Consider the following 21,867-nt stretch of genomic DNA (forward strand, 5'->3'; position numbering starts at 1 on the left):
TATCCTGTTTGTGGTTTGGTCAGCCTCTATAGGTTTGCCAAACTTAAGAAGCTTTCTCTTTGGTTCATTTTTCAGCCCTGAAAAGTGTTCAAGTATTCAGCTCTGACCTCCTGTCTCTCTTCCAGGATTCTGATGACATCAGTCTTAGATTATTGTTACAGTTCCATAAGTCCTTGCTCTATTCAGTTGTTTTTTTTTTTTTTTTTCCCCAGTCTATTTTCTCTCTTGTTCAGACTGGGTAATTTCTATTGTTCTGTCCTGCAGTTTGCTGATTCTTCTCTCTCTGCCTTCTACTCTGCTGTTGAACCCATCCATTGAGCTGTTTGTGTTGTTTCCCCTTCATATCTTCTTTCTAGAGACCTTCTGTTTGTTGTTGCTGTTGTTGTTGAGGCTTTCTATTTTTCATTTGTTACAAGATAGTTTGCAATTGCTCTCTGAAGCATTTTTAGGATAGTCTAGCATCTCTATCATCTTAGTGTTGGCATTTATTGATTTTTATTCAGTTTGAGATCTTCCTGATCCTTAGTATTGTAAATGTTTTCAGTTGAAACCTGTGCATTTTGGGGATTATAAGACTTATTAAAGTCTGGCAAGGGTGGAAATTTAGGTTCCCTATGCAACCTTTGAGAGGAGTGAGGCTACTCAAAGGTTGCTTGGGAAACTTGTTTTTTTCCCAGTGTTTTCTGATATATTTGGGTGGAGTAGTGTAGTAGAGCAGTTATTATCTAAAAGTTTTCTAAGAAACTTAGAAAACTTGCTAAGTTTTGCTAAGTTACCCTTTCCTGGTGCTTTATTATTATTATTATTATTATGCTGTCTTGCTAGACAACTTCTGAACAGCAATTTTAAAAAATCTATGGAAGTAAAACTCACCCATTGCATGCTGGTTCTGATTTTTAAGCGGGGTAGGTGTGCAGTGGGAAGGGTGGGTGGGAAGTGCTTTTACTGCTAGCTTGAGAACAGGATCTGCAAATAGAATAATTACTCAGGACTAGTACCCCAAGAGCAGTTTGGGTTTTTTTGTTTTGTTTTGTTTTGTTTATTTTTGCAATCTTTATGGTGTTTGTGCCCTTATTAGCAAACTATTAACTTTGGTGTTTGTTTTCTACTCTTTCTAGCACTTTATTCAAGTAAATTTAGTGCACTTAACGTAAAAACAAAACAAAACTAAGCTACCCTTTCCTGGTGCTTTTTTGTTTTATTTTTATTTTTTGAGATGGAGTTTCACTCCCAGATAGGACTTCGATGGCGTGATCTTGGGCCACTGCAACCTCCACCTCCTGAGTTCAAGGGATTCTCCTGCCTTAGCCTCCTGAGTAGCTGGGATTACAGGTGCCCACCACCATGCCCAGCTAATTTTTCTATTTTAGAAACGGGGTTTTACCATGTTAGCCAGGCTGGTCTTGAACTTCTGACTTCAGGCAATCCACCCATCCCTGCCTCCCAAAGTGCTGGGATTACAGGCGTGAGCCACCGTGCCTGGCTATTTTATTTTTAAACTTAGAGAGGTCAGGTCCAAGTCTGGGATACATGAGGCAAAAAGAAAACCCAGGGAATTCATTGCTGTTGTTCCTTGAGTCCTGAGGTCCCTATCCATCTTCTCTCCACCTTTTAGAGTCTTTATGTGTTTTATATATGTTGTCCAGGGTTTTTACTTACAAATTAAAATTTTACATAATTTTAGAGATTTTTAAGGCACATGTCACTAACAAGAGGATTTCTTTTCTACTTTGGGTATACACATTTAATTTTTTAAATTATTGTTGTAAAATATCGAGAAAAAATAGGGAAAAGTACATCTGTTTCATCTTCCCAGAAGCAGAAGTCACTTATTGGCATTTAAAGTTATATAAATATTTTGATTAAAATGAAAGTTAAGTTTTTGAAATATAACCTGCAAGTCAGGTAAAAAAAAAAAAAAAGACTCTTTTGTTGTTGTTTCCCAGGAAACTAATGCAAAAAATATGACTTTTAATGAAAAGCATTAGAAAAACTATGTTTTCTGATCTCTCTGGGTTACATAATTAATATTAATTAGTAGTTAAAATGATTTTTATTGCATTCTCTCAATGAAATTTTCATGGGAATGGTAAGGTGGTTGAAAACGAAAAGGAAATACCTAAGCAAAGAGTGTTTTTTTAAACTGTGACAAATCTAAATAGAAAGTTTCAAAACTGTAACACACTGTCATCAGTCATCAAAGTATTTTCATTTACCGAGCTGTTGTTTGTGTTCTTCTTGACATTCTTTAGTCTGTGGGAAGCACCAGGAACAGTATCATTGTGATTTGTTAGTTTTAAAATTGTTACTTTTTAAAAAAAATTTATTTTATTTATGTTTTTTTGTGACAGAGTCTCGCTCTCTTGCCAGGTGCCAGGCTGGAGTGCAGTGGCGTGATCTAGGGCTCACTGCAACCTCCGCCTCCAGGTTCAAACAATTCTCCTGCCTCAGCCTCCTAAGGAGCCGGAACTACAGGCAACTGCCACCACGCCCAGCTAATTTTTTTTTTTTTTTTTTGAGACAGAGTCTCACTCGGTCAGCAGGTGCCAGGCTGGAGTCCAGTGGCACAATCTCGGCTCACTGCAACCCCTGCCTTCCGGGTTCAAGCAATTCTCCTGCCTCAGCCTCCCAAGTAGCTGGGACTACAGGCGCACGCCACCACACCCAGCTAATTTTTGTATTTTTAGTAGAAACGGGGTTTCACCATATTGGCCAGGATGGTCTCGATCTCTTGACCTCGTGATCTGCCCACCTCGGCCTCCCAAAGTGCTGATATAGGTGTGAGCCACCACGCCCAGCCAATTTATTTTTATTTTTTTAGAGATGGGGTTTCACCATGTTAGCTGGGGTGGTCTTGATCTCCTGACCTCATGATCTGTGCACCTCAGCCTCCCAAAGTGCTGGGATTACAGGCATGAGCCACCACACCTGGCCTAAATTGTTGCTTTTATATAATTCTTTAGGGACTTGTCTTTTTGAAAATAACTTTTTAGTTTATTTCATATTGATTGTGTATTTTAGAAATTTTTTAGTTTGCATTTACCATTTCTTTATGTGTTATAGGATATTATTCCTATAATCTTTAAAATTTTACATTGCTCAGTATTGAAAATCTCTTATACAGATTATTTGTCATAATCTTTGGGCATTTTAACACTCATAGTAGTGTCTGTTCTCATAGAAAATGATAGTACTGTATATGTGGGTATTGCATAATGGGCTTTATTTGGTAAGGATGATGTCACTGCGTGGGATGGCCTAAAGGAGTTTTAGAAGAACATAAGACTTTTGACTGCTAGCATTTCTTAATAAATGCCATACTGTTGAAGACATTCATTTGTGTTTGGACTGGAATGAACCTTGGTTTTCCTGGCTTAGTTATTGAGATTTAAAGAAATAAGTCCTAATGTCATAATTACATAGCCAAATAGAATGAAATATTAAGCATTTTTCTCCCTGACAGAGAGAAATGGGGTTAAGAAGGAAAAAAGTTAGTAAATAACTGCCAGTCTCGGTTACACCATTGTGAACCTAAGTTTTGAGATTTGAAGTTCAGAAATACTTTGGATATTTGTTTCTGTAATTTGTGTATTCATTTTATTGCTGAAACATAAGATATGGTTATTAGAAAAGCCATAATTTTAGAGATTTTTAAGGTACATGTCATGAGGAAGAGGCAGATACATTTCTTTTCTACTTTGAGTACTACATATTTGATTTTTTAAATTGTGGAAAATATGCCATTTTCCCCATTTTTAAGCATATGTTCAGTGGTATTAAGTACCATCATACTGTTGTGCAGCTGTCACCAACTAAATCCACTTCCTGAACTTTTTTCATTATCCCAGACTGCAACTCTGTATGCATTGAACACTGACTCTTCATTACTTCCTGGTAATCATTCTGCTTTATGGTCTTTATGAATTTGGCTATTCTAGGGACTTCATATAAATGGAATTAGATTTATCCTTTGATGTCTGGCATATTTCATTTACCATAATGTTTGCAAACTTCATGGTAGTAGCATGTCAAAGAATTTTATTCCTTTTTGAATGTAGAATAATATTCCATTGTATGCGTGTAACACATTTATGTAAATACCTGTTCACCCATTGGTAGATGTTTAATTCGTGTCCCCTTTTTGACTATTTTGAATAATGCTGATGTGAGTATTGGGGTACGAATATCTGCTCAAGTTCCTGTTTTCAGTCCTTTTTTTTTTTTTTTTGAGATAGAGTCTCGCTCTGTCCAAGCTGGAATATAGTGGCACCATCTTGGCTCACTGCAACCAAGCCGGATCACATGGTAGCCCTGTTTTTAGCTTTTGAGAAACCTTCAAACTGCCTCCTGAGTTCAAGCGATTCTCCTGTCTCAGCCTCCTGAATAGCTGAGATTACAAGCACATGCCACCATGCTCAGCTAATTTTTGTATTTTTTGTAGAGACAGGGTTTTGCCATGTTGGCCAGGCTGGTCTCAAACTCCTGGCCTCAAGTGATCCACACACTTCAGCCTGTCAAAGTGCTGGGATTATAAGCGCAAGCCACTGCACCTAAGTTCTTTTCATTATATACCCAGAAGTAGAGTTTACCCAGACGTGGAATTGTTAGATTATATGGATCATAAATATAATTCTGTGTTTACTTTTTTCAGAAACTGTCATGTTCTTTTCCACAGTGGCGGTACCATTTTACTTTCCAGCCAGCAAAGCACAGAGGCTCCAATTTCTCCACATTTTTACCAACGCCTGTTGTTTTTCTGTTTTTGATGATAGTTATCTGAATGGGTATGAAGTGGTATCTTATTGTAGTTTTTTAAATGTCTGTGAGTATGTAGTGGCTACATATATTTTTGGGGTCTGTGAGATGCATACAATGTATAATAACCACATCAGGGTAACTAGGGTATCCATCACCTCAAGCATTGATGCTTTCTTTGTGTTATAAACAATCCAATTATACTCTTTTAATTAATTTAAAATGTACAATAAATTATTGTTGACAGTAGTCATCTTGTGCTATCAAATACTAGATCTTACTTGTTCTATTTAACTATATTTTTGTACTCATTAACCATCCCCTCTTCCCCCAGCCCACTACTATCCTTTCCAGCCTCTCATAACCGTCGTTCTATCTCCATTAGTTCAATTATTTTAATTTTTTTTTTTTTTTTTTTGAGACGGAGTTTCACTCATGTTGCCCAGGCTGGAGTGCAATGGCGCGATATCGGCTCACCGCAACCTCCGCCTCCTGGGTTCAGGCAATTCTCCTGCCTCAGCCTCCTGAGTAGCTGGGATTACAGGCACGCACCACCATGCCCAGCTAATTTTTTGTATTTTTAGTAGAGACGGGGTTTCACCATGTTGACCAGGATGGTCTCGATCTCTTGACCTCGTGATCCACCCGCCTCGGCCTCCCAAAGTGCTGGGATTACAGGCTTGAGCCACCGCGCCCGGCCTAATTATTTTAATTTTTTAATTTATCCCACAAATAATTAGAACATGAGAAGTTTGTCTTTCTGTGCCTGTCTTATTTCACTTAATATAATGACTTCCACTTCCATCCATGTTGTTGCAAATGACACAATCTCATCCTTTTTTTTTTTTTTTTTTTTTTTTTTTTGAGACGGAGTCTTGCTTTGTTGCCCAGGCTGGAGTGCAGTGGCATGGGCTTGGCTCACTACAACCTCCACCTCCTGGGTTAAAGCTATTCTCCTGCCTCAGCTACCTGAGGAGCTGGGATTACAGGCGTGTGCCACCACACCTTGCTAATTTTTGTATTTTTAGTAGAGATGGGGTTTCGCCATGTTAGCCAGACTGGTCTCAAACTCCTGACCTCAAAGTGGTGAGATTATAGGCATTAGCCACTGCGCCTGGTGACACAATCTCATTCTTTTTGTGGCTGAATAGTACTCCATTATGTATGTGTACCTCATTTTCCTTACCTGTTCATCTGTTGACGGACATTTAGGTTACTTCCAAATTTGGCTACTGTGAATCGTGCTGCAAAACATGGTAATGCAGATAGCTCTTTGATGTGCTGATTTTCTTTCTTTTGGGTATATACCTTGCAGAGATGTTGCTGGGTCATATGGTATCTCTGTTTTTAATTTTTTTTGACAAACCTTCAAACTGTTCTCCTTAGTGGTTGTACTAATTTATATTCCCACCAACAAGAAAAGGAAACCAAAAGGAGAGTTCCCTTTTCTTTACATCTTCTTCAACATTGGTTATTGCTTGTCTTCTGTATGAAAGCCATTTTAACTGGAGTGAGATGATATCTCATTGTAGTTTTGATTTGTGTATCTCTAATGATCATTGATGTTAGCAGCTTTTCATATACCTCTATGCCATTTGTATGTCTTCTTTTGGGAAATGTCTATTCAGAGCTTTAGCACATTTTAAAATTGGATTATTAGATTTTTTCCTATAGACTTGTTTGAGCTTCTTATATATTCGCGTTATTAATCCCTTGTCAGATGGGTAGTTTGCAAATATTTTTCCCATTCTGTGGGTTATCTCTTCCCTTTGTTGTTTCCTTTGCTGTGCACAAGCTTTTTAACTTGATGTGATCCCATTTGTCCGCTTGCGCTTGTGGGATATTACTCAAGAAATCTGTGCCCAGTCTCATGTCCTGGAGAGCTTCCCCAGTGTTTTCTTTTAGTAGTTTCATAGATTGAGATCTTAAATTTAAGTCTTTAATGCATTTGTATTTGATTTTTGTAAATGGCATAAGAGAGCTGTCTAGGTTCATTCTTCTGCATATAAATATCCAGTTTTCCCGGCACCATGTATTGAAAAGACCATCCATTCCCCAGTGTATGCTCTTGGCACCTTTGTTAAAAATGAGTTCACTGTAGGTTTATGGATTTGTTTCTCTATTCTGTTCCGTTGGTCTGTCTGTCTGTTTTTATGCCAGTACCAAGCTGTTTTGGCTACTGTAACTCTGTAGTATAATTTGAAGTCAGGTAATACCATTCTTCCAGTTTTGTTATTTTTTTCTCCAGATAGCTTTGCCTTTTCTGGGTCTTTTATGGTTTCATGTAAATTTTAGGATTGCATTTTTCTATTTCTGTGAAGAGTATCGTCGGTATTTTGACAGGGAGTGCATTGAGTCTGTAGATTGCTTTGGGTAATATGGACATTTTAATAATATTGATTTTCCCAATCCTTGAATAAAGCATATCTTTCTATTTTTGTATGTCCTCTTCAAGTTTTTTCACCAGCATTTTACAGTTTTCATTGTAGAAATCTTTTTTCTTTGGTTAATTCCTAGGTATTTAATTTTATTTGTAGCTATTGTAAATGTGATTTATTTTTATTTTTAGATTGCTGTTGGCATATGGAAGTGCTGCTGATTTTTGTATGTTGATTTTTGCATTTTGCAACTTACTGAATTTTGGTGGAGTCTTTAGATTTGTCGAAATATAAGATTATGTCAACCAAAAACAAGGATAATTTGATTTCTTCCTTCCTAATTTAGATGCCCTTTATTTATTTCTCTTATCTGATTGCTCTGGCTATGACTTCCTTATTATAGTTTTGATTTGCATGTCCCTAATGATTAATAATGTAGACACCTTTTAATGTGTTTATTGGCCATTTGTATCTCTTCCTTAGAATAATATTCAAATCCTTTGTCTATTTTTAATTGTTTTTTATTATTGAGTTTTAGGAGTTCTTTATATATTCTGGATATTAATCCCTTATCAGATTATCCATTTAATTTTTTTCTCTCTTCTTTTTTCTTAGTCTATTTAATTTTGTTTTGTTTTATTTTTTTTAAAGAAACAGTGTTTCACTATGTTGCCCAGCCTGGTCTTGAACTCTTTGGCTCAAGTGATCCTCCCACGTCAGTCTCCCAGAGTGCTGGAATTACAATATGCCCACTATGCCCAGCTCACAACTGTAATAAATTAAACATTTTATTTGTGGTTTGTGTTGCAGAGGGTTTGTGGTAGGGATTTGATCTGACTTGATATGTAGGTATTTCTCCTACCACATTTTCTCTACCAGGGATTCTTTTCACTAGTTCTCTTGATGAACCCCACATTTTTTTATTTGCAAATTCTAGATCCTGAGACTCCAGATTTTAAACATTAATTAACTAATTACCAAAATAAACTATTTTCAGGAGTAGTTTTCCCATTTTAAGTAGAAAAACATGAAATCACAAATTGGATATTTGATCAGAATGGAATATCTACTGTTTGCAACCAGAGTTAACGTAATTCTAGCAGAGAAACTGGACCTTTTTATAAGCCCTGGGGATCAGGTATTGCATTAGATACTAAAGACATAAAGCTGTTGGTCTCAGGAATTCAGAATCTAATGAAGCGTTGTAGTACCCTGTGGTAACTACTATAGTAGCTTAATAGAAACTCAGTGGTAGAATTCTTTGAGTGCCCAGACTAGGCAGTATAATAAGATTGTGCTTGAGATGACTCTTGAAGCAGGGGCAGGAGTTTACCAGGTTATCATGACTTGAAGCAGCCCAAAGTTCAGTGTGACTTTGAGATGATCTCTAGGGTTAAGAATCACTGGTATATGTGACTGAAAATTTGAGAGAGTTGGAGGGTCAGCACCTGCGAATGAGAGAGAGGGAAATTAAGAACATTGTAAGCTGAGCAAGCAACTTAAAAAGTGTCTGACTGACTTCGACATTTATGATAATAAATACACAATGCCAGAAATGTTTTTTATTTAATTAATTAAATTTTTTTTGAGACAGAGTCTTTCTTTGTTGCCCAGGTTGGAGTGCGGTGGTTCAATCCAGGCTCACTGAAACCTTCACCTCTCAGATTAAAGCGATTCTCCTGCCTCAGCCTCCTGAGTAGTTGTAATTACAGGCATGTGCCACCATGCCTGGCTAATTTTTGTATTTTTTGTAGAGACAGGGTTTCACCATGTTGGCCAGGCTGGTCTCAAACTCCTGATCTCGAGTGATCTGCCCACCTCAGCCTCCCAAAGTGCTGGGATTACAGGCATGAGCCACTGTGCCTGGCCCAGAAATGTTATTTTTTAAATGAGACATTTGGGGAGAGTGTCCCTCGTTCCTTTTTCCTGTGCGCTTTAGGCAGCCTGCTCCTGTACAATAGCTGGAAAAGCTCTGAAGAACTACATATAGAACTGAATGAATTCAGGATGGCCTGTTGGGAATGTAGAGAATTTAAATTTAAATTTACAAGATTTGTATTGATTGGTTCACTGAATTAGACTTTCTTTGGTTTTGATTCAGTTAGATGGTTCCTTTTAAGTCATTATTAATTTTTCTTTTTCTTTTGTTTTCTTCTTCTTCTTTTTTTTTTTTAATAGATGAAATCTTGTTCTGTTGCCCAGGCTGGAGTGCAGTGATGTGATCTTCATTCACTGCAACCTCCGCCTCCCGGGTTCAAGTGATTCTCTTTGGCCTTCCTAGTAGTTGGGATTAGGTGTGAGCCACCACACCCGGCTAATTTTTGTATTTTGAGTAAAGACGGGGTTTCACCATGTTGGCCAGGCTGGTCTTGAACTCCCGACCTCAGGTGATTTGCCTACCTCAGCCTCCAAAATTGCTGGGGTTACAGGTGTAAGCCACTAGCCTGGCCTATCACATTAATTTTTCTTATAGCTTACTTGAGAATGAGGAGGATAGAGGTAGAAGAGACTTAGATCTGGTGGGTCAGAGGAAGTAATCTCAGACACCTTCAGTATAAAAGTCAGACAGTAGTGTGAAGAAAAAGAAGATTGCTTGAGGCAACTCTAGGAAGAGTCTAGAATGGTAATTGCAGTAATCTGACTACATCCAAAAGAAAGGGCAAAATGGAGCCAACTTCCCTGAGAGCAAACAAAGATTTTGTTGAGCGAAACATTGAAACACTGCTTAGGTATTTGTAATTATCTTATTTTTAAAATATTTAAGTTATGAACCATTTAAATCATTAACAAGCTGTTGTCTTATAAGAAATTTTGCATTTTTAAGGGTTTTTCTTTTCTCTTTTTCTCTTAGCCACCATGAGAAGTAAGCAGTATCATATCAGTAAAATAATTATATTCTTTTTCTGGACCTTGTGATCTTCACAGCCTCAAACAGAAGTAGACAGAAAGTTAAATTAGCTGGGAAAAATGCCATTTAAGTTAATAAATGCTTCCCACAATCTGTTTTCAAGTTTAAGAATTCACATTATTTGTGCTACAGAACTAACTATAATGACAAAGAAACATCAACATGCAGGCAGTGTTCTTTGTCACATTTTTTTTTAACAAAATGTAAGTTATGAGATTTATAGAGAGAAAAATTATCAATTCACTAATATTAATTTTCTGTTTGATGACATATCCTTTCTTGTTCTGAATTTAAGATGCACACATTAGAAAGCTAATAGTTTGACGGCTATTTTCATGTAAGAGGAAAAAGTAAAAAATACTCTGTGGATTTCCACAAATATTAAAAATTTTAAATTTGTTCAGTTGTTTCTGGTTGTATAGAACAATGTAGTTGATGCCTTAGAACAATTCTATTACTGAAACACTAATTATTTTTAGATAAATACATTTCACAGTTCATTTAGCTTTCCAGGATGTGCTGTTACACCAAAATTACTTTAGAAAAACAATGTTTTCATTTTGATAGCATAGGTATATATATGCTGTACAAAGGTATAGCTATCAATAAAAAATTTTGGTCTCATAAAAATGACCCATGAAACACCTGGCATAAGTTACCTAAAGGTTTCTATTTTAAAATTGCAAAACTCCTTTTAGGTGAAAAAATAGTGTTTTTAAAAAGATACAACAAATATGTATTGAGTTCCCACTATGTGCCAGGCTTTATATAGCAAAGTAATATCCTAATTCATTGGGTGCCTGATGTGAAACTGATATCAAATCTGTAACAGTAAAGGACTCTGAAACTCTAAAATCCTCAATACAGCACTCCTTTATTCTGCCCACCATGGGCTTTTAGGTGTTGCAAGATAAGGCAGCAGAGATCACTTACAAAATATTGAGTATTTTTGTGATACTTAATATATTGTGATACTTAAAATATTTTTATGATACTTAAGTTCATTCTAAAATTTGTAGGGAAATGCAAAAAATCTAGAAGGCAATTACAATGAGGTAGTACTGCTTGATTTACTAGCTATCAAAAATTACTATAAAACTGTAGTAATTAAGATTGTTTAGTACTGAGATAAGGATAAATAAATAGAGCAATATAACCAATTAGAGAGCTCCTAACAGGCTGGTGCAAATATAGGCACTGATATACAACAAAGGTGTAACAGGAAAATAGTGGGAAAAAAGATGCTCTTTTAAATGACTATCACAGGCACAACTGGGTATCCCTGTGGAAAAAAGGGAAATTGGCCTTCTCCTTCACATTATACTAGAAAGTCAATTCCTGATAAATTAAATGCAGTAAAACTTTTAGAAGAGACTATCTTTATGACATTGAAGTAAAGAAACATTTATTTTAAAACCACAAAACAACTAACCATAAAGGAAATACTTAATAAAAAGTTAACTCAATTAAAAATAAAGGTTTTCTTCAGCAGAACGTTAACTAATTAAAAAAAAAAAAAAGATAAAGGCTTTCTCTTGGAGTATATTTGATTTCAAGTAAAGAGAAAAAAAAAAAAAAAAAAAGAAAAAGTAAAGGCTTTCATAGAAGATACCATGAAGAGAAACTTAAACCACAAAGTGGAAGAAGATATTTATACCATATATAAATGACAACTGACTTGTATTCAAAACTTATAAATATGTCCTACAGACCGAAAGACTAGGGCAGGCACTTCACAGGAAAGGAAATCTAGAAGGCCAATAAAAATTAAAGTCACAGTGAGATGCCACTGTATAAATATTAAAACATCTCACAATAACAAGTGTTGACAAGGAAATGAAGAAAGCTACAGGAACTCTTTGTACACTGCTGTTAGATTTGTAAGTTAGTACAGCCGCTTTGGAAAACAGTTTGGCATTCTCTTGTGAAGTTGAAGAAACGTATATGTTATTACACAGTATTTTCACTTGTAGATATATATCTAGATCAGTGTGTAATTAAAATGTTCATCATTAGTAGAATGGGCTAAATAAGTTGTGGCATATTCATATAGTGATATACTATGAAGACAGTGGAAATGACAACTATTGCAATATGCAACTACAGGATTCAATCTCAGAAGCTGAATGAAGGTCACCAAAGAATACACATACAGTATTCTCTCTTTCTTTTTTGAGGCTGAGCCTTACTCCATCGCATAGGCTGGAGTGCAGTGGCACGATCTCGGCTCACTGCAACCTCTGCCTTCCGGGTTCAAGCAATTCTCCTGCCTCAGTCTCCAGAGTAGCTGGGATTACAGCTGCCTGCCACCACGCCCAGCTAATTTTTGTGTTTTTAGTAAAGACAGGGTTTCACCATGTTGGCCAGGCTGGTCTTGAACTCCTGACCTCATGATCCACCTGCCTCGGCCTCCCAAAATGCCAGGGTTACAGGTGTGAGCCACCGTGCTGGGCCGTTCCAATGATACTTTTACATAGGGAAGGTAGGATAAATGTTTGATTTTTCCTCTTAATTTTCTCAAGTGTTTGATTTTTCCTTCAGTTGTATTAGTTTGTTTTCATGCTGCAGATAAAGACATACCTGAAACTGGGAACAAAAAGAGGTTTAATTGGACTTACAGTTCCACAGGGCTGGGGAGGCCTCAGAATCATGGCAGAAAGTAAAAGGCACTTACACAGCGGTGGCAAGAGAAAATGAGGAGGAAGCAAAAGTGGAAACCCCTGATAAACCCATAACATCCTGTGAACTTACTCACTATGACGAATAACATGGGAAAGACAGGCCTCCATGATTCAGTTACCTCCCCACTGGGTCCCTCTCACAGCATGTGGGAATTCTGACAGTTCAAGTTGAGATTTGGATGGGGACACAGCAAAACCGTATCACCAGTGTACAAGATGATGTATTAGTTCTCTGTCATCTTTTTTGCGTGTGTGTCGTAAACTCGTAGTTCAATGTATGTGATTAATTTCAGTGTATTGCAGTCATCTTTATCAAAGCTCAGATTGCCTCATCTTTGGCCATTGGGAGCAAAGATGGTTCCTGAGTGCTTTTGACCTGATCTTGATCATCCTTGATAAATTAAGGGACAGTATTTTTTGTTTTGCTTTTCAGAAACCTCAGCATGTTTTCTGTGCCTTTAGGAAGGTGGATTGTAGGGATCTGTTTGTTTTAGGATATTTGAAACTGACTGATACAATCTTTGATATAATTTGTAAGCAGATATGCCTTCGAAGTTGTATTACTTTTAAAGAGTAATTGTTTTTTTTTTTTTTTTTAGCATATGTGGAAAATCAAAACATTTCAATAAAATAAGTTCCAAGGACTGATTTTAAACCTAATTTAATGTTTCTTTTAGACCTGTCACGAAATCGTCTTTCAGAAATTCCTGTAGAAGCATGTCACTTTGTTTCTCTTGAAAATCTCAACTTGTACCAAAATTGTATTCGGTATATTCCAGAGGCAATTCTAAACCTACAAGCTTTAACATTCTTAAATATTAGGTAAGAATGTTGTTTTCTTATTTTAAATTTTTGATTTTATGTGATCTTTTCAATTTTCCCCTCTCACTAAAATATTTACCTATGTATATGTTATCTAATCATATCAGGAGTTTCTATATGTGCTCGTGGGATATATTAACAGTATTTCCTGTGTCCCTCCAGTTTCTCTATCTTTGGCTTTGCAATACAGATGCTCCCTAACTTACAGTGGGGTTGCATCCCAGCAAACCCATCTAAGTTGAAAATGCATTTCTGACATAATCCATCAAATGTTATAGCCTAGCCTAGCCTACTTTAAATGTGCTCAAAACACTAACATTAGGCTACAACTGGGCAAAATCATCTAACACAAGGCCTGTTTTATAATAAAGTATTCCATAGCTCATATAATTTATTAAATACTGTACTAAAGTATGGTTTCTCCTGGATGTGTATTGCTTTCTCACCATCATGAAGCCATTGTAAGTCAGCTGTTGTTAGTCGGAGATGCCGGCAATTAACAGATCTTGCTAGCCAGTTGCCTAATGGGCTTGCAGCAGTCTTGTAGCAGTGCTTCTCCGATTATGCTTTCTAATCTGCCTCATCAAATAAGAATAGTAGATCTGAAATTACTTTGTTTCTTGTGACCATATTTGCATATTAAGTTCTGAATATATAAATGCATTCATTCATCTTGTCTACTCCATTTTCACATCTTAAAATAACTCTTTTGTTGTTTTATTTCACTATAAAATTTGCAGATGTTCATTGAAGATAATGTGTAGATGTGGAAAAGCATATAGGAAATTCATCAAAATGTATCTGAATTTTATAAGTGATCTTTTCCTTCTGTTTTTCCAGACTTTTAGTCAAATTTTTAAATGAGTTTTCCCCTTGTCATAAAACATTTTTTAAAACTTTTGTATGTAATTATTTTGTTGTACAGTTTATATACTCTTGAAAATACATTTTCCTCTGGGATCTTTAGTTTCTTCTAGTTTTTCATCATGATAAAAATAATGTTAGTAGAGAATTTTGTATGTAAATGTTTAGTTTTTCTTTAAGATAGATATCTGGGAGTGGAATTGTTACTGTACTGAAAAGTTTTAAAGGCTCATGACCTCAATAAAAGATCTTAAAAATGGAGAGGGAATTGGTCCTAAGGATTAAGAGGTTGAATCTACATACATAAAAATCTTAATTTATTTTTGTCTTGATAGATGTGTTTTATTATTTTACTTTTAGTTCTGGTTTGCATGTTTTTGTATAAGAAAAAATTATTTACCTGTAATGTAGTTGATGTGATCTGCGAAATCACAACTTACTGCTTTTTTCCCATAGAGCTATAATTTAATCATTTATGTACATTTGATTATAATATTGTAACAGCGAGGAAAGTAGATCACAAGTTTTGTTTATAACTCTTCTTCAGAAGGAAGGAGGATGATATTATCCACCTTTAGAAAAATCTTTTCCTACATAAACTTTAATAAAATGATACTGTGTTTATCTAGCACTTAATTTTTTACAGAGGAGTTTTATTGTGCAAGAGCCCTGGAAGGTAAGTGGGAGATATTAAGATCTGCAGTTAACAGATGAGGAATCTTTGTAAGATGCAGATTAAGTTCAGCCACAGAGCTGACCACCAATAAAATGAAGGCTGGAACTCCAATACCCTGTTTGTTTCTTGCAGTACTCATGTTTATTATTTTACTGAGTATAGAATGAGAAAGATGGAAAACTTTTCTTCAGTGGTGGACTCTGATTCTGTCTTTCTACTTACCCATTTAGTCGGAACCAACTGTCAACTTTGCCGGTACACCTGTGTAATTTACCATTGAAAGTCTTAATTGCTAGCAATAACAAATTGGTGTCACTTCCAGAAGAAATTGGACACCTCAGACATTTGATGGAACTTGTAAGTTAATCATTTTTATCGTCCAACGTGTGTGTGTGTGTGTGTGTGTGTGTGTGTGTGTGTGTGAAACTTTGGAGAGAGAGGTGTATCCAAAGTCATACCATACTCTTTTATATGGCAAAGATTGATTATTAAGATATGTTTTTGACTGATTTTCTAGTATTGGTAATGAATCATTTACTGAATTTTCAGTACTCAAGTAGTTGACATACAGAATTAAGAAATAACTGAAAGTACAAGCCCAATAGGCCCACACAGATGGGAAAAGGTCATTAGAATTATATTCTAGCCAATATTAAATGATTTCTATGTCGTTAAATTTTTGAGATATGTTAATATATTTGAATTTTTCAAACTAAATTTATTCGTATCATCAGTATTCTGATTTTTGATTAGCTCCTATTGGAGAGTGACATTACAAAGGTCAGGTTTATTTTTTTGCCTTACATTATACCTTTAGAACCTATTTCCCATTCTGTAAAGTAAAATACACTTCATTGCCATGTATTTTCTAAGATACGTAATTGTATCCTACCACTCTTTGTAAATGAAGTCACTTCTGGCCGGACGTGGTGGCTCATGCCTGTAATCCCTGCACTTTGGGAGGCCAAGGTGGGTGGATCACCTGAGATCAGGAGTTCGAGACTATCCTGGCCAACATGGTGAAACACTGTCTTAAAAATAAATAAATAGAATAAAAATAAAATCACTTCTTGAGTATTTATCTTCAGAGCATGGGAATAACAATTTTCTCAATCACTGTAATAGTATCATGAATTGATTACTAAAATTATTTTCATTTTGTAGCTGAGAAGCTTGCACTGAAATAGGTTAAATAATTTGCCTAAGGTTATATAACAGAAGTAGTATTTGAAACCAGACTACCTTAACTTGTTCTGAAGTGGTCAAATACAATTATAATTGTCCATTAGGATTTAGGGGTATGGCTACATGTAGGTTTATTAACAAATGATTATCATAAATAAAAAATTAATACATATGGAATATAGTTGGATCATTTTTTCCAGGTAGATTAAGAGCTTACATGTGAAAATTCACAAATATATTAAAACTAGAGTCTAGATTCTAGACCATTACTTTTAGAGCCAGTTAGACTAGTAAACAAATATCAGAATGAATGCTTATCAGCATTTTGTCAGAACTTAGGTTAAAAACATGTACTAGGTAAACTATAATTCAAAGTCTTATTTTCAAATCATTTAAACTTTTTGTTTCTACTTATTCAGTTCTAAATACTTAAAAGACAGGTATGTGTTACGGAAGCTGCTTTTCGTTTTCTACAAAAGAGGTTGAGATCCTCAGTCATATAAGGAAATTGTGGCAGAATAAGAATTAGTGTCCTGGCTGGGTGCACCGGCTCATGCCTGTAATCCCAGCACTTTGGGAGGCCGAGGCGGGCAGATCACCTGAGGTCAGGAGTTCAAGACCAGCATGGCCAACATGGTGAATCCCTGTCTCTACTAAAAATACAAAAATTGGCCCAGTCTAGTGGCACACACCTGTAATCCAGCTACTTGGGAGGCTGAGGCAGGAGAATCGCTTGAACCCAGAAGGCAGAGGTTACAGTGAGCCAAGATTGCACCACTGCACTGCAGCCTGAGTGAGAAAGTGAGACTCTGTCTAAAAAAAAAAAAAAAGTAGGCCAGGCGCGGTGGCTCAAGCCTGTAATCCCAGCACTTTGGGAGGCCGAGGCGGGTGGATCACGAGGTCAAGAGATCGAGACCATCCTGGTCAACATGGTGAAACCCCGTCTCTACTAAAAATACAAAAAACATTAGCTGGGCATGGTGGTGCGTGCCTGTAATCCCAGCTACTCAGGAGGCTGAGGCAGGAAAATTGCCTGAACCCAGGAGGTGGAGGTTGCGGTGAGCCAAGATCGCGCCATTGCACTCCAGCCTGGGTAACATGAGTGAAACTCCGTCTCAAAAAAAAAAAAAGTGTCCCTGAAACTCTCCACTCCCATCTGATGGTCTTTCAGCAATATCCTCGTTGCCTCTTTCGTTTTTTCCTCTTCATTAAGTGAAAGCAAACTGCTGTTTTCAACATACGTATTTTCTGAGAGATTATACACCGATACTACCTTTTGGCTCAGACTCAGTTTTTCTATCCTTTCAACTTTTTTTTTTTCTAGCTAGGATTTGAACCTATATCCTTTCAACTTCTTTTAGAACCCTTTTAATGCCTAGAGCATTGGACTAAGAAATCTAGCTTCCGGCCCAGTGCAGTGGCTCACGCCTCTAATCCCAGCACTTTGGGGGGCCGAGGCAGGTGGATCACCTGAGGTCAGGAGTTCCAGACCAGCCTGGCCAACATGGTGAAACCCTGTCTTTACTAAAAATACAAAAATTAGTGGGGCACGGTGGCGCGTGCCTCTAATCAGTCTCAGCTACTCGGGAGGCTGAGGCAGGAGAATTGCTGGAACCCAGGAGGTGGAGCTTGCAGTGAGCCGAAATCAGGCAACACCAGCAAGACTCCGTCTCAAAAAAAGAAAAAGTCTTAGCTTCTGATTCTATTTATTAATTCGTAGGAAAAGTAAAAATAGTATTTTCTGTAAGCATATTTTGAGAAAATTAAAAAAATAATGTTTGAAGCTTACTGAAAATTTTGGCAAGCAGTCTTTTTAAATTCTTTTTGCTGTTTTTAAAAAAGAAATAGAGATGAGGCCTTACCATGTTGCCCAGGCTGGTCTGAAACTCCTGGGCTCAAGCCATCTACTCACCTTGGCTTCCCAAAGTGCTGGAATTACAGGCATGAGCCTCCACACCTGGCAGCAAGTGGTCATTTCTAAATAGTAAATGTATTATTTTCTTTTAGTCATATTGGAAGAATTTTAAGTTTTAATGTGGCAGCTCAGAGGTTTTATTAACCTAGGCAGCTTCCCTCTGTTACACATAATTATGGGTTTACAAATTATTTTGGCTGATCTCAGAATTACGGTATTCTGAATTTATTAATCTTGGAATCTGTAGGTAGTCTCTTTTCAGAACCATTGAATCAAGCTGTTAAGTAAGGTACCGGAAGGTCTACCAAACATCTAATTTTCTAGACAGTTTAAAGCAGACAAGTTTGTAATGTTAGGATAATCTTTATTTTGTGTTTTTTCAAAATAGGATGTGAGCTGCAATGAAATTCAAACTATCCCTTCCCAAATTGGTAACCTGGAGGCCTTGAGAGACCTTAATGTAAGAAGAAATCACTTAGTACATTTACCTGAAGGTAAGAAATGATGAAATAATTTATTATTATTATTTTAAAGCTCTCTCAGAGCAATCAAGACAAAAATGTATAAGGATTATATCCAGGCTAGGCGCTGTGGCTCATGCCTGTAATCCCAACACTTTGGGAGGTAGAAGAGGGAGGATTGCTTGAGCCCAGGAATTCGAGACCAGCCTGGGCAACATAGAGAGTCTATCTCTACAAAAAATTAGCCCAGTGGGGTGGCACATGCTTGTAGTCCCAGCCACTCAGGAAGCTGAGGTGAGAGGAGTCCCTGAGCCCAGGAGGTCAATCAAGGCTGCAGTGAGCTGTGGTAGCATCACTGCACTCTAGCCTGGGCACCAGAACGAGACCCTGTCCAAAAAAAAGGAGAGAGAGGGGGAGAGAGAGAGAGATTGAGAATGAGAGAATGAATGTGTGTGTGTGTTACGTCCAGTGTTTGAAATCTGATGGTTTACTTAATAGTGTTACCTGTTTCATTGTGGATTTTAAAAGCCTCTTCAATGAAAAGTTTGATAACTGTTAACCTTTGATTTTATTTTTACCTCTTGTCAACTGATGTAATCAATAACTTAGAGTAGGGTCACTGAAAATTTCAGTAAGCATGACTGTTTGAGGGAAATATAACGTTTGGATAAGGGGATATTATAGTATAATGAAAAACATTCCCACAGTTGGCACTCACTTAAAAATGAACTTTGACCTGAACTTAAGTTTACCCATCACTGGAGATGTTCAGACAGAGGCTAATGAACCATGTGGAGGTGATGTGTAGTGTGAATGGTAAATGGGGTGAGAGACTGCCAAAGAGACTAGTTATCTCAGATACATGTATTTGAATGATAAAAATGATTAAACAAATTAAGTATAATTTATCAATCTTTCACAAATTCATGAAACAAAAAGCTAGAAAAGAAGATTAAAATGAAAACTATTATTTTATTAGATCCAGACTATTCATTTCTTCTTATATATTTCTGCTCACTACCCAGCAATAACAATTATCAGCTCAGGGCAAGTCTTGTTTCATCTGTGCTCTCATTTACTTTCTTCCCCGCTATTCACTAGATTAATTTGAATCAAATACAGAAATTTATTGGCAAACATTCCAGAAAAATAATCTTCTGAAGATATTTTCGTGACAGTGATTTTCTAGGTTCTTTTACAAAATAGGACTTAACAGTGTACACAATATTTTGTTTGTTTATTTTGAGACAGGGTCTCACTCCCATTACCTAGGCTAGAGTGCGGTGGCACCAACATGGCTCACTGCATCCACAACTTCTCAGGTTTAAGTGATCCCTTCCACCTCATCCTTCCAGGCAGCTTAGACTAGAGGCACTCGCCACCACGCCCCGTTAATTTTAGTCGAGACAGGGTTTTGCCATGTTGTCCAGGCTGGTCTCGAACTCTTGGTCTCAAGAGATCCACCTGCCTGGGCCTCTCAGAGTGCTGGGATTACAGGTGTGAGCCACTGTGCCTGGCCACAATAAGTGTTGAATTAACTAATGATATTTTTACTTTCCCTGTGGAATTCAAATATTTACACCAATTTGATTCAGCATAATACTTAGTTTTAACATACTAGTGGAGCTTTGACATTTTGGATTCCAAGTAAATGTGTAAGGATGTGACCTTTTCAGTCTACCTTTACTCACTTACTGCAACCAAAATCTTGCATATCTTTCCTCTCACTTGGCTTGTCCAGTAACCTTCACACCCTTTATCCTAGGGCCTTCCTTACTTGCTCCTGGTTCTGTTTGCTACCAACTCAGGAATGTAAATGAAGGCCCTCAGCAAAACCAAAATCCTGTCCTCTAGGACCTTATAATCCCAAATTTCTCTCTTGTGTTATCTCTGTACTCAGGACTCACCTACTATGGTTGATCTTTAAAGACTTACTCTTATAATAATATTTATTTAGTGTGAAATCAATTAACAAAAATACTAGATTTTTAATCAAAATGAAAATTGAGTGTTTCAGATGACAATTGAAGCTTAATAGTTTTATCAGCTAATTTATTTCTGTATCTTATTTTGATTGTAGACTGCTGACAAAAACCATTTATCACACAAATAGTTTCATTTTTTTAAAGTTTCTTTTGTAATCTCAGCACATATGTTGAAATGAGATTGGCAGGTGAAGCTTTATTCCACATTAAATAATATGGAAGTTAGTGTTACTTAATTGGTAATTTCTAACATTGCAGTTTGGTAGATATCATATCTTTTTTGTTATATTGCCATTTTGATTTAAAATTAATTTTAATTTTTACCAAATATGATATTACATCAGTCAAAAAATATTAAGCTTATAATAAATAGTATAAAAACAAAAAACAAAAAAAAAAAGAAAAATAAATAGTATAATTCCCCTGCCTCAAATGTCCCTACACACCAGTTTCAATGGCCAAAAGTATGTACCTTCATTAAACTCATTGACTCTTTTTTTTTTTTTGATATGGGGTCTTACTCTGTTACCCAGGCTGGAGTGCATGGCATGATCATAATAGCTCACTATAACCTCGAACTCCCTGGGCTAAAGCCATCCTCCCTTCTGAGCCTTCCAGGTAGCTGGGACTACAGGCACGTGCTATCACACCCAGAAATTTTTGCATTGTTTTGTAGAGACAAGGGCCTCACCATGTTGCCTGGCCGGTCTCCTGGGCTCAGGCAGCCTGCCCACCTCAGCCTCCCAAAGTGCTGAGATTACAGACATGAGCCACAGTGCCTGGACTGCTGACATATGTCTAATTGATATGTTTTTATAGATATTGCTGGTTTGGGTGACTTTGACTCCTATGTCAACTTCCTGTTGTGATAGATGAGGATTTAATTTCCTTACACTATCATCATATCATGCCTTTACTGTCATCCTCCCATCTTCCCAGTGTAGTTTTATCACAACTTTTGATTAAATTGTTATTCAGGGTTCACATTACTATAATTATGTAAACATTGTTCCCTGCCAATTCAAGTGATGTACTCTAATTTTATTTCCTTTCTTGTACACTTTATATAACTGATTAGAAGTTCTGAGCATACTGGGCAGAAATTGCATAATGGTAATTAAGTAGCAAGCTGTGTATTTTATTAGAAGAAATTCTATATCATTATATAAAGGCCTTTTATATGGGACTGTGAAGTTTATCCAGAGAAAGAAGCTCCATTTCTTGTACATTATTGTGT

General features: G+C 36.6%; 1 protein-coding gene across 24 annotated transcripts in view; it reads left to right on the forward strand.

Moving 5' to 3' along the window:
• LRCH3 (leucine rich repeats and calponin homology domain containing 3) overlaps positions 1-21,867 on the forward strand; it is a 102,097-nt gene that overhangs the window by 21,299 nt on the left and 58,931 nt on the right. For all 24 annotated transcript variants that reach the window (XM_032264266.1, XM_032264251.1, XM_032264257.1 and 21 more), the window contains exons 2-4: positions 13,400-13,544; positions 15,315-15,441; positions 18,573-18,678. In XM_032264266.1, coding sequence (XP_032120157.1) covers positions 13,400-13,544; positions 15,315-15,441; positions 18,573-18,678 — 378 coding nt within the window. The remainder of the gene's footprint in view (positions 1-13,399; positions 13,545-15,314; positions 15,442-18,572; positions 18,679-21,867) is intronic.

The sequence above is a fragment of the Sapajus apella genome, unplaced genomic scaffold (genome assembly GCF_009761245.1).
Source record: "Sapajus apella isolate SASKATOON/1434 unplaced genomic scaffold, GSC_monkey_1.0 scaffold143, whole genome shotgun sequence".
Classification (NCBI taxonomy): domain Eukaryota; kingdom Metazoa; phylum Chordata; class Mammalia; order Primates; family Cebidae; genus Sapajus; species Sapajus apella.